Source organism: Gobio gobio, assembly GCF_949357685.1.
Source record: "Gobio gobio genome assembly, chromosome: 13".
NCBI classification, from domain to species: domain Eukaryota; kingdom Metazoa; phylum Chordata; class Actinopteri; order Cypriniformes; family Gobionidae; genus Gobio; species Gobio gobio.
Window position 1 is genome coordinate 15,748,608 of NC_137106.1, and position 13,338 is coordinate 15,761,945.

At 37.7% G+C, this 13,338-nt stretch overlaps 2 protein-coding genes across 2 annotated transcripts in view; both read right to left on the minus strand.

Moving 5' to 3' along the window:
* Nucleotides 1-1,006, minus strand: part of scfd1 (sec1 family domain containing 1) — a 19,888-nt gene extending 18,882 nt beyond the window's left edge. Inside the window, exon 1 of the mRNA XM_079833721.1 lies at nucleotides 654-1,006. Coding sequence (XP_079689847.1) covers nucleotides 654-684 — 31 coding nt within the window. The 5' untranslated portion in view covers nucleotides 685-1,006. The remainder of the gene's footprint in view (nucleotides 1-653) is intronic.
* On the minus strand, nucleotides 835-12,987 carry g2e3 (G2/M-phase specific E3 ubiquitin protein ligase). The gene is made up of 14 exons (XM_079833720.1): nucleotides 12,622-12,987; nucleotides 12,323-12,420; nucleotides 11,870-11,971; nucleotides 10,896-11,020; nucleotides 10,573-10,735; nucleotides 10,380-10,486; nucleotides 10,104-10,220; nucleotides 9,872-9,993; nucleotides 9,629-9,737; nucleotides 5,035-5,336; nucleotides 4,732-4,913; nucleotides 4,446-4,618; nucleotides 2,112-2,320; nucleotides 835-1,963 (listed from the first exon to the last, which is right to left on the minus strand). The coding sequence occupies exons 1-14, from the start codon at nucleotides 12,680-12,682 to the stop codon at nucleotides 1,716-1,718; spliced, it is 2,118 nt and encodes a 705-aa protein (XP_079689846.1). The 5' UTR covers nucleotides 12,683-12,987; the 3' UTR covers nucleotides 835-1,715.
* Nucleotides 12,988-13,338: the final 351 nt, after the last annotated feature.

Sequence of the window (13,338 nt, forward strand, 5' to 3'; positions counted from 1 at the left end):
CTGATACCTACATGCCATGGCATTATTATACCAGAAACACGTAATTTTTCGGAATTATGTATTTTATGCAATGTCCACACGCTGTCGATTTTTAAACAACAAATTATCTACTGCATATTTATAAAGACGAATAACATTTTACATAGTAGCAGCAGCACTGAGTCTGTCAATATATATAAAATCACGATGTCAACCATAAAAATAATAACCTCAGCATAAAAACAGTACCCATGTAACATATTAACCATGATTATACTGTACCACAAAATATTAATCTTAATACTTTTCGCTAAGTGAGATTAGCTAGCTTGTCAAAACAAATGATGGGTTCCTTATGACAGGTATAAGGGATATTAATAACCGTAGATTTAATAAACGAGCTGTTTGATTGTACGTAAGGTAGTCATAAAAGGACAAGTACTTATTGTACTATTCATGCTGGTTAATCGTCCATTCATCTGATGTTATCCAGCTGCTAGATTAACAACACGGTTAGCATCTACAGCTACACTGACAGCACTGTACAATTTCAGCTGTTTTGTATTCAGTACTAACGTGTGCATTTTAAACAAATAACATTTACAGCATTGTGTGAAAATTATATATTCAACAGCATTGAGTGTTTCAGTATAAATTAAAACTTGAGAACAGACCTGCCTGTTTTTCCCGGATGGAGGCCGCCATCTTTACTGTTTATGCAGAGACGACTGCGAGGGTGACGTGGCAACCGCTGTGTCCAAAAAACGCGCACGCTGACAGATCAATGGATGATCAGTTATTGGGAATATGCCATTTTTGATTTGTGATGTCGGGTTGAAAACACATTGCTCATTAAAAATAAGCCATCTTCAATTATTTAATTCAAACAATTGAAAAAACACTGATGGTAACAAAAGTAAAAAAGAGTTTAATAAGTTATGATATAGAGCTGGCAAGCTATAATGCACTCTCAAACTACAACAGGAGAAATAAAACACTATTCAAGGATGTACGCTTCATGGCTCTCTGGAACAAACAGTAAGATAATTTAACTCATTAACTTCATATGCAATGGGAGCAATCGGTTATTATGTGTAAAAAAAAAACACCTGCAATTGCACCATCTTGTGGCTACCAGGAAATTATTACCTTGTTATCGTGAACTTTTATAGGAAAAAACTAAATCACTGCTAAATAACCATGCTGTTCGGCTGAACACAAAACATTAACTACTTAACAGTAAATACTTTGGTAATGATACTAGCTAAAAACCAGTGCACTTCTGAAGTGTGTGGCTGGTAAAATCAGCTCCTACACCATTTATAATCAACTAAACATTTACACGTGCACTTGAACAACTTCCTAGAACTCTCGGAAGCCTACATTTACAAAAACATACCATTTTTAAAAAACACACAAAGAAGAGAATCTTATCACTTTTAAGATTGTGTAATAAAACATGTATTGATTTGTAGAACCGCTCAAAGCAGTCTTTCTTTTCTGTTGAGGGATTCCAATGTACCGCTACATAACTGTGAAGAGTTAGTAACATCTGGTTTTATCAGACTACTGATAAATAGAATGAGGAGCAACCTATGATTAATTAATGCTTATGTGAGTGAAAACTCTGTAACCCCAATAAATAGACTTAGCACCATTGTAGATCATTAGGTAAATGAACACCATGAATCAATGAAATATCCGGTTAGGAGATGTTTTTTTTTGTTTTGTTTTTTTTAAATGTCCTGCATAATTGAGAATTGACACACTGTGTAATCCAAGTTTTTCTTGAAGAGCTCATAAGAGGGTATTATAGGCAGAATGAGATGATTGGCATCACACTGGCTCTGAGGAAAAGCACATGAAGGTTCCGGTGAGCTAAAGAATGAAATGGACGGGGTGGGTTTGAATCCAATGGACGGAACCAAATCTGTAGCAGTGGCGAATGTTAGGATGTCCTCAAGTGACGCTGCACACCGACCCTCTGGAAAACAATGGAAGGGTTAAGATCATGCAAATAACACTACTTGTTTTCTAACAAATCTTTACGTAATATTCTATTACCATACATTTTATGATATGCATAAGAATCTAAATTCTAACACACAATACAAATGTTGTAGCAAACATACCATCACACTCATGCAGATACTGTTTCCAATAGCTCATTGTTGTGTTTTCTTTTGCTTGTTGCCCTTTTTCCTCTGAAAACCGGGCAGTAAAGAGCACCATGACAGATTCAGCCGTCAGCCTCTCAGGCCCACAGAAGACTGAATAGAAAGCCTCTGTACACATCTGCACCTGCTCAAACAGTCCTAGTGTCCTCAAACCTTCACGAAATCTGAGAAAAGCCATATGAACAAGCAAATAAATGAACATTTACTTAGTGAGGAAAAAATAGTACTGTAAAACACTATGTATATACAGTATACACTACCATTCAAAAGCTTGGGGTTTGTACATTTGTGAAATAAGTCACTTAGGGTGTTTTCACACTTAGGTCCTCTTTAAAAGAACCAGACTCCTTTAAGTGGACCAAAAGGTGAACCAAGTGCAAAAGGACCCAGTTCTCCTCACATTCACACTGTCCCTGTACCTGAAAGAGGACTCAGATCCTTTTTTGGTCCACTTTAGTAGGAATGGGGTCTCAGACCCCTTTGTGTTCATACTGTTGCTTTTTGGATCTAGTCCCGTTCAGTGTTTGATGGCTGACCCTATGGCTTTCAACATTTGATCCCATTCACTTACATTGTTTGTGCCTCGGGAACCAAGATATTTATTTGTAAAAAAAAACAAACTACAAATGAATCGAGTTGTTTATCTTTTTACACAAAAAATATATTTTTTGCAATACTACATATTCTTGCACTAGCTAGATCAAACATCCACCTTTGTAAATAACATTTTGAATTGTTTCCTTGAATCATGTTTATTTTATTGCAGAAGGCAATGATAACATCAGCATACAAAAAATAAACAATATAAAAAAAGAATTAAAAAAAGATGCTAATTAAATAAACTGCTTTAAAATGTCCAGGTAAAGTAGGTATGCCTTAAAACAGCATTCAAGTAAGAAATGGAAAACTGCAAAGGCTAGTAATGCAGATGTTTACATTCACTTAAAACAAAACCACCTGTTTATGTGAAACTTGTGTCTTTTTGACACTTTAAAATAAATGCAATAGGACGCTAAAGATTCCGTTTAGTACACGCGCTGTGACAGCTGGCTTATGTGCGCTCGTAACACCATTTTAAACTGGGAAGGCGTGCAGCTTCTCTCTTACACAGTGCGGAAGCGGTTGAAATTGCAATAAACAAGTGTAAGTTGTGAACGAATAATTTGTAGAGAATTGCCAGAAGAAGCAACCATGATGAACAGCCAATTTGTACGGAGGCATCTGATGACCAAACTACAATGGAGTTCGCAAACATAAAAATCAAGTAAGCCCAGAGCGTTTTGTGTTCAGATTGCGTGTTTTTAGCGAACCGTACCATATGATGAGATCGAACCGTACCCAGACCACCTCCCGAGATGGTCTCAGTTCGGTTCGCTTTAAAGGGGTCTGAGATCGTTTGGAGTGTTCACATATGGGCCAAAATCACGCGAACCGCGCTCAGACCCCCTGAAAAGGACCAAGTGTGAAAACACCCTTATGCTCAACAAAGCTGCATTTATTTGATCAAAATAAAGTAAATACAGTAATGTTGTGAAATATTCTTACCATTTAAAATAACCATTTTCTGTTTTACTAGATTTTAAAATGTAATTTATTCCTCTGATGGCTAAGCTGGATTTTCAGCAGCCATTACTTCAGTCTTCAGTGTCACATGATCCTTAAATTATTCTAATATGCTGATTTGCTGCTCACAAAACATTTTATATTATATCAATGATGAATACAGTTTTGCTGCTTAATATTTCTGTAAAAACAGAGGTACTAAATCAATGCAGTTTGTTTTCCCGGAGCAGCAACAGTGTTGTGCAAGTGTGTTTGTTTGTTCCTGGTCATGAGTCGAAACCGCAGGCGGTGAATGAAACTGCAGCAAATGCCTTTGTTTTGTTGGCAATCGGCACATACAGTAAGTGCATATTATGTAAACGACACAAATGTATAGTGAATTGAAAGTTATCCAGGGATAATGCCATCATGTATCTCTCTAGCTCCACACACTGAACACCTCCACGAGTTCGGCTGTTTTCAGAAAGATTTGGTACAGTGTATCTGTCTTTTATAAATATGATACAAGTAAAGACTCTTGGAGATATGAAGGATGCAATACTACTCTAAACTCAAGATTAACATGAGATAAAAGTAGTGATTTCTTTATAAAAATGTTTTATAAAATTACTGCGCCCTACTTTTGAATGGTGCTGAATGTTCAATTAATGATTTAACTATGTAATTGTTTTATAAATGTTAAAATATATGTAATAACACAGAACACAGGCATTTTAGGGTACCAACCTCTGCAGAGGCAGTTGTAGTCTGATGATCAGGTAGAAATTTAGTACATCCTCCACCAACATGTCCTTCTCTGAGAGTTTGCTGATATTTCGCCAGCAGCCTGCGGCTTCCAAGTACTGTGACGCTGACCGCATCGCACGTCTCAGCTCCTTCATTGAGTTTGCTTCTGCAATCTAAAAGTGCATTCAGAGTTTATCAGGTCTACAACAACCGTTCGGTTCATTGTAATCATGTGTCTCAATGCAACAGCAGCTTTGAAGCACAACACAAGAACAACATAACTCACCTGTTTGATTTTGTTTCCAAAAGCAGTGTCTCCGAGGTCTTCTAAAGTAGGCCTGTAGTTTGTGGGATAGTTGAACAGACTGTTGTAAAGCGCTGGAGAGAAGAAGCCCACGGGAGGACCTCCGTGAATCAAAGAGAGGGCCAACAGACTGCCGACTTCAAAGTAAAGATCATCCCTCAGAGCTGTTCACACACAACAATTGTTAGTTTTGAAGGTTACTTAAGTTGTCAGGTACTGTAGTAGTCAGGAATGGTAAATTCTTAAGAAAAGGAAATGAAAATTAAATTAAAGAATCTGTCCTACCTTTTGAGTTCAGAGCCAGGTTTTTAGCTCCATCAGGTCCCTCAAAGATTTCTGACATCTCCAGTTTCGAAACAAGACGTCTGAGAAAGCGACGCTGATTCCTGATGTTGTTGTTCAGTTTGTCTTTGGAGAATTTCACAGAAAGTGCACAGCAGGGATTAAAGTCACTTTGCCGCAAAACCTGCAGGGCTGCTTCCATCACCCCATCATCATCTTCCACTAGCACCTCTGTGGACTGCTGCGTTGATATCTGACAGGCCAGATCCATTAAGACCTCTGGAGAAGTGGCTGGCACACACTGCCTAGAAAACAATGAATATTTCACATTTTCACTAAAGGTGACCAAAAATTAAATACAGAAAATATCATGATTTAATGGATCAGCTTGAGTGTGTGTTGAAATGGATTCTGCTAGAGGGCAGTAGGGCTGTTTAACGATTAATCGCGACTAATCGCATCCAAAATAAAAGTGTGTTTGCATAATATGTGTGTGCGCTGTTTATAATTATTATTATGTATATTTGAATACAGACGCATACATGTATATATTTAAGAAATAGTTGCATGTATATAAATATATATATATTATATATATATATATTTATATCATTTATATTATATATAAATATTTTATATATAAATATATATTTTTTTCTTAAATATGCACATGCATGTGTATTTATATATATACACACATAATAATTATAAACAGCGCACACATATATACAGTGGGGCAAACAAGTATTTAGTCAGCCACCGATTGTGCAAGTTCTCCCACTTAAAAAGATAAGAGAGGCCTGTAATTTTCATCATAGGTACACTTCAACTATGAGAGACAGAATAAGAAAAAAATCCAGAAAATCACTGTCTGATTTTTTAAATAATTTATTTGCAAATTATGGTGGAAAATAAGTACTTGGTCACCTACAAAAAAGCAAGATTTCTGGCTCTCACAGACCTGTAACTTCTTCTTCAAGAGGCTCCTCTGTCCTCCACTCGTTACCTGTATCACAAGAATGGTGAGCAAAAATCCCAGAACCACACGGGGGGACCTATACCCTTTTTCCACCAAGGCAGTACTAGAGCTAGTTCGGAGCCAGAGCCTAGTTTCAAATCGGTTCTTTGTGTTTCCACACCCAAAGCCCCAGCTCCGAGCCAGGAAAAGTTGTTCTTAAGTAGCACCAAAACATTGCTGGGCTAGAACAGGGCTAGAAGTAAGAACCGATTACGTCAGGCGCTGGGGGCGGGGTCAACAAGACGAACACAAACTTGAGCCGTCATTTTTGAAATAGCAGCTAATGGAGCTAACAGCTGCTGCTCGTTTGTAATCTCCGTCTATAAAAATTACAGCGAACTGCATGAATGCGTTGGATTCGCTGTGTTTTCGTTGTGTTTTGATGCCGATGTAGGATCGTAAAGCCATGTGAAATCAATAGTAACGCAACGTTTGCATTGTTGATGGAAGGCTTGTTCGCAGCGGTGCTGTGCAGAGACCGATCACCGTATGATAACGAGTCCAGCGAGAGCATATGACTCCTTATGCTTTTGATTCACTCATGCGTTTTTTTCGGTCTGCGCAGCGCCAATGCATCTCGAACAAGCCTGGTGTGTTTGTGTTTCCCGCTGCCCAGGGTTGCCAGGTTTTTACAACAAAACCCGCCCAATTGCTACTCAAAACAAGCCCAATCGCGTTTTAGGGGGACTTCCCCGGTAAAAATCACATTTGGGGGTAAAATATGTGTTTTTTTGGCATGGTTGCCTACTAAAATTCGCATTCCCGGGGCTAAATATCACATAATTGGGGTCGCTTCAACCTGTGGACATGAAACACAGCCCGCGGCAACAGTGATGAAGTAGCCCAATTCCGCAGGAAAACCGCAGACTTGGCAACACTGCTGCCTCGCTAGCGTTGCTGAGAAAGATGAGACGTATACAGTGACGCAAGACATGGCTCTGTTGTGGCTCTCAGCATGTGGAAAAGCAAACGGTTCTTAGAAGGCTCCTCAGTCGAACCAACTATGAACTGGGATTACCACTGGCTCTGAACTAGCACCCGGTTAATTCTGGTGGAAAAGGGGTACTAGAGAATGACCTGCAGAGAGCTGGGACCAAAGTAACAAAGGCTACCATCAGTAACACACTACGCCGCCAGGGCTTCAAATCCTGCAGTGCCAGACGTGTCCCCCTGCTTAAGCCAGTACATGTCCGGGCCCTATGTGCTAGAGAGCATTGGAATGATCCAGAAGAGGATTGGGAGAATGTCATATGAAACCAAAATAGAACTTTTTGGTAAAAACTCAACTTGTCGTGTTTGGAGGAGAAAGAATGCTGAGTTGCATACCTACTGTGAAGCATGGGGGTGGAAACATCATGCTTTGGGGCTGTTTTTCTGCAAAGGGACCAGGAAGACTGATCCGTGTAAAGGAAAGAATGAATGGGGCCATGTATCGTGAGATTTTGAGTAAAAACCTCCTTCCATCAGCAAGGGCATTGAAGATGAAACGTGGCTGGGTCTTTCAGCATGACAATGATCCCAAACACACCACCCGGGCAACTAAGGAGTGGCTTCGTAAGAAGCATTTCAAGGTCCAGTCTCCAGATCTCCAGTCTCCAGATCTCAACTCCATAGAAAATCTTTGGAGGGAGTTGAAAATCTGTGTTGCCCAGCGACAGCCCCGAAACATCACTGCTCTAGAGGAGATCTGCATGGAGGAATGGGCCAAACTACCAGCAACAGTGTGTAAAAACCTTGTGGAGACTTACAGAAAACGTTTGACCTGTCATTGCCAACAAAGGGTATATAACAAAGTATTGAGATGAACTTTTGTTATTGACCAAATACATATTTTTCACAATAATTTGCAAAACAATTCTTTAAAAATCAGACAATGTGATTTTCTGGATTTTTTTTCTCTGGATTCTGTCTCTCATAGTTGAAGTGTACTATGATGAAAATTACAGGCCTCTCTCATCTTTTTAAGTGGGAGAACTTGCATAATTGGTGGCTGACTAAATACTTTTTTGCCCCACTGTATAATGTAAACAGAAACTTTTATTTTGGATGCGAACCCTTGTACGGTCTTCGTTTGGGAATTACACTCAGGGTCTTTGGGGTCTCTACAGACCCCAGGCAACAAAATGTAATTTTGTAACAGAACAATATTTTTTACGCAATACAATTTTAAGCTGTTTATTAATGTTTTTACTCAACATCTGTGCATTTTTTGGGGTATTTATAATTTTTACATTTACATAAATACATTTTAAAATATTTTTTTAATGGATTTTCACACAAAATCAGGTTTTTTATGTAAAATTCACTTTATAAAAGACCCAAATTTTTAACTTTCATTCGTGGGGATAACATGGATAATTTGACATGGTTTAGTGTAAGATTTTTGCCCATCTTTTGGAAAATACAGTAAAAAAAAAAAAAATGTAAATGGCTGCAGAGCTCCACTATTTGCTATGTGCTATTTGACTGGCTGAAAGACATCTTTTCACAAGTATTTTTCAGTTGGATTCAAATCTAAAGGTTATGAAATCACAATTATAACAATTAAAATTAATTAATTTTGTCAAAGTTTAGCATTTTTTTGTACTGAAAAAATCTTTTTTTTCTTAATGATGTTACATTATGATTAGAATCAAACCTGAACAAGAGAAAAGTCTTTAGGGTTTATCATTTATTTCAAACATCTGATTTTCTTAGAATTCTACAAATTGAAATCTACACTTCAGTTACTAACTGTAACAGAACAAAAATTAACAGATATGTACAGTTATATTACATATTGAGTAAAAAATACACAACATGAACATCAAACTGCAATGAAATGAACAGCAATAACAAATGTATTCCTGTGTGTGTGTGTGTGTGTGTGTGTGTGTGTGTGTGTGTGTGTGTGTGTGTGTGTGTGTGTGTGTGTGTGTGTGTGTGTGTGTGTGTGTGTGTGTGTGTGTGTGTGTGTGTGTGTGTGTGTGTGTGTGTGTGTGTGTGTGTGTGTGAGCATGATAATTTTGCATTGTGGATGTTTATGCATTGTTGGAAGTGTGCCACTTCATTTCTGTATGTGTGTTCTGTGTTGTTTCTGTTTTTGAGGATGAATTTTGTCCATTTTCTGTGTGACACTTTTTGTCACAAAAACATAAAAACAGATATCAATCCAATTTTTTTTTTTTATTTGAAGATCTAGAGAGTGTTGACAACCGTACAAAGTCTCATGCCATTTGGACAAAGGGAACTTTTTTTAATTTGAGCAAACGTCCTTTGGGGTCAGAAAAGAAACAAAATTCATTGATGTTGGGTTTAGGTGTTTTGTTGGTGGTGGTGAAAAAACTGAAATCAATAATCTAAAGGAACAATAATTATTATTATTTTTTAAAAGTAATAATATTTGTATTTATATAGAGTACTCCCAAAAGCTCAAGGTCACTTTACAATCACTGTACAATGACAAACTGAGGAATGAGCCTGTGATTAAAAATATATATTTCTGTGATAATCAACAGCACACAACCTTCATGGAAATGAACTTATAAACAACCTAGAATGTGTCCTACTCAAACCAGATTCTATTGATTAGGCAAGCACCTTTTAGTGACGAGTGAAGGGTGAAGGTCAGAGATGCTTCTAAACAGCCTCTTTCTCTCTTGCCTTATAGCCAGTGGTGATTCAACATGGTTTGGCAATTGCACTGACTCTGCCAAAAAACAAACACAAATGTAATAAAAGGCAGTTTACAAAAGGTGGGGGGGGAAATCCCCATCCAAGTATGTAACTTTGAAATAATTCTACAACATAAGCAGATATTAAACAATAGTTCAGAGAGCTTACTGTTTTCCTCGACAGCTTTACAGTCAGCACAAATCCAGTCGGATTCGTAAAGCCGAAGGTTGGAGCACTTTCGATGAGTTCCCCTGGATCCACACATCTTGCAACGAACAATTTCAAACAACCTGTGAAGCAAAAGCATTTCTAATTTTAATGATAGTTAGAATCCTTTTCAAAAACAACATGACAATCCATTTTATTATTTTCGAATGACTGATTAAAATGCTCAGATTACCCTGACTGTGAGCTGTGTTTACGACCTTTGTGGCTACGACACTTTTCAACATCACAGTGCTGATACACTTGCAGTAACTCTCCATATGCATTTTCCTCTAGCTCCCATGACGCATCCCTGAAAAATATACCATAAATTTAGATATATAGTAATGGAAAATTATATTTGTTACTCATTGTTTTCAGATGCCAAACATTATATATATTTATATATATTCCAAGCCAATGAGAAAATATCCCCTTGAATCAGTATCAAAAGGAAATCAATTCTATTTACCGCTCCGGTATATATATTCCCATTCTGAGCATTTCCTGCTGAAACTGGTCCTTGTTATTGCATAGTGTGCATTTGAAGAAAAACATGGCAGCACTGTGTGCGAAATGCTGGAACATAAAAGTTAAGAACAAGACTGAAATTTCTAATTCCAGATATTCATCTTTTAATATGTTTGAATTTGTGGTACAATTACCTGTACACAATCCCTGTGAAACCAGCTTCCATGACACGCAGGACACTTAAGGACATTGTAGGAGAGGACGGGTTCAATGGGCTCCAGACAGACGGAGCAGGAGAGGGGCAGACTGGGGCTGGAGACGCAGGACTGACTAGGTGCATGTTTTTTACAGAAAGACCTGCAAATGATTGCCATCATCAATACCAAATACTAACTAGTATACTAATACTAACTTCTGGGTTGGCCTACAAAAATACATCATCCCTGCACCACTCTCTGGCAGCTGAGCAAATGTGAACACAGAAAAAAATAACTTTTGAACTTGAATAGACACTTACGGAAACAAGTCTGTAAACTGGAAAATAAACTCCTGCTCTAATCCACAAGGCATGTGGACCATTTGCCGACAGCTTTTGATGGAACACCCCACTGAAGCACCAACCTTTTTGCAGTGCATGCACCTCTGCAAGTCAAACAGAGATATAGACTCAGACACATTTCTGCTGTGTTAAGGGATAGTTCACCCCATACAAAAAAAAAAAAACCCAAGTCATCCTAGGTGTATATGAATATTTCTTTTTTTCATGGCAAATACAATAGGAGTTATTTAAAAAAAAAATGTCCTGGCTCTTCCAAGCTTTATAATGGCAGAAAATGGCTGTTTCTGATCATAAAAGTCAGGCTCTGGGGGGTTAATAATGGCCTTCTGAAGCGAAGCATTTGTGTAAGAAAACTATCCATATTTAAAACTTTACAAACTCTAATCATTAACTTCTGCTAACTGTCGTACGTGTATCCACTAGAGACTGGTGTTCCAGCGTATGACGTAGGACGCAGGCATATCGTAAGTTCCGGTGACGAACGTGGAAGTGCAGCGAATAGACCAAAACAAAACTTGGTTCTTGCAAGAACTAGCATATTCTCACTGGAGCGTCCTACGTCATACCCTGGAACGTCAGTCTCTCGTGAACGTGCATACGACAGTTAGATATTATAGTTTTTAAAGCTTTAAATATGGATATTTTTCTTAACCAAACGCATCACTTCGCTTCAGAAGGCCTTTATTAACCCCTGGAGTCGTGTGGATTACTTTTATGATGGATAGATGCACTTTTATGGACTTCTAAACAGTAAAGCTTTTTTTTTGAAAGCCAAAATTTTTTTTTTATACAACTCCGATTGTATTTGTCTGAAAGAAGAATGTCATATACACTTAGGATGACTTGAGGGTGAGTAAATCATGGGCTAATTTTAATTTTTGGGTGAACTATGCCTTTAAATGTAACATGTCAACAGTCAAATGTGTATGTACCAGCCTTGAAGATCTGCGGACCTCCTTTTTTATGTCATCCACGAGAAAACCATGGACATCTTCATCCTCCTCTCCTCTCTGACATATTCCACTGGACATCAGCTGTACAATTATACAGAAAAATTGTTGACTCACTTTTATTCTTGAGTTATGACTTTGGTGGTGCCTTCTATAATTCCTGTACAAAATAATGCTATTAACTAGATTTAGAAGTTTTAGAACAACTTTCATATTTTTAAACAGTCTGTATTAAATACAAAAGGCATGGTGTGATATTCTGTATTACCATAACAAGAGATTCATGGCTGACAGAACATATAGAAATAACCAAGTATATCTGTGATTATCTAGGGTAGATTTTTGATCATCAAACTGGGGTAGTGGCAGGAGTAACATTTTAGATTATAAAATAAAAAAGTTTAACAATAAGAAATAATGAATTCTCATTCTCACCAGACAGAAATAGTGGACAGTCAGGTTGTGCTGTTGGAGGGTGACCTTCTCTCCATACTTCTCTGGAATGTTGTCGCACCTCTTACAAAGACTGCAAACTAATTGACAGAGACTAAATTCAGTTGACAAGATTGTAAAACAATATCCTGGTATAGGTAACTGAGCGAATTCACTTCCATTGAATGCCCTTGAATGTGTGTTTTTGAGGGAGCTTTTTTCACCCCAATGTTTATAGAGCATTAGTGGGTTACGTATCTGATTATTGTTATCATCATGAACTTGTAAGAAAAGCAACTTACTGAGCTCTTTGTCGTCGTTAGTCTGTTTTATTTCAGTAGTCTCCTCTTTCATCGCTTTCATTATTGTGGATTAGGCAGCGTCCATGGAGTAAAACTTTGTGCAATTTTAAAATGGCGATTTAAAGAGCCTTTGAATTAGCGTTCTGTTGCTACTGGCTTCGCTAGTTCAATAACCGCCATTAGACTCACGTTTCACGAGCTTTATCTGGTCTTTCCACTCCGTAGATACTCCTAGGTAGTCGGGTTTTAATACAATTATATTATAGTAATTTGTGTGTGTGTAAGAGTGTAAATAGCATGATACAAATTCAAAATTCCCTCTGTCCGTGAAAATCCGCCTCTGCTTGCGTTTGGTTGGTTAAATTCAAATCAAAACATAGATGTTCCTGTGGGAGGGGCTCTGGACAAGACCTCTGCGGAAACGGTGCGGTAGTCACGCACTACATAACTTCCGTTTATTCTACAAAATACAAGTAAGCACAGAAGAAGTTTATGAAGTTTGATTTTGTGGAAATATGCTTTATGAGGTAGAAGTCCCACATTGACAGTAAGTGATCGTTTTGCATTGTGTCATTATGTTAGCTATTCCAGATCAATTATTTAAAACGTTCTGTATTTTGTTATATTTTTAATAGTCCTAAATCACAGCGACCACAAGTTTTGCTAATATGTATAACAAAACATGATGCTTTGTATAACATGAAACGGTACATTAGC

Bases quoted from the DNA above. Each gene is read 5' to 3' on its own strand.
- g2e3 (XM_079833720.1), bottom strand. From the start codon at position 12,682: ATGAAAGCGATGAAAGAGGAGACTACTGAAATAAAACAGACTAACGAC. The intron at 12,421-12,621 runs GTAAGTTGCTTT...TCTGTCAATTAG, and splicing joins TAACGACGACAAAGAGCTCA to TTTGCAGTCTTTGTAAGAGG. The intron at 4,619-4,731 runs GTGAGTTATGTT...ATGCACTTTTAG, and splicing joins TTGGAAACAAAATCAAACAG to ATTGCAGAAGCAAACTCAAT.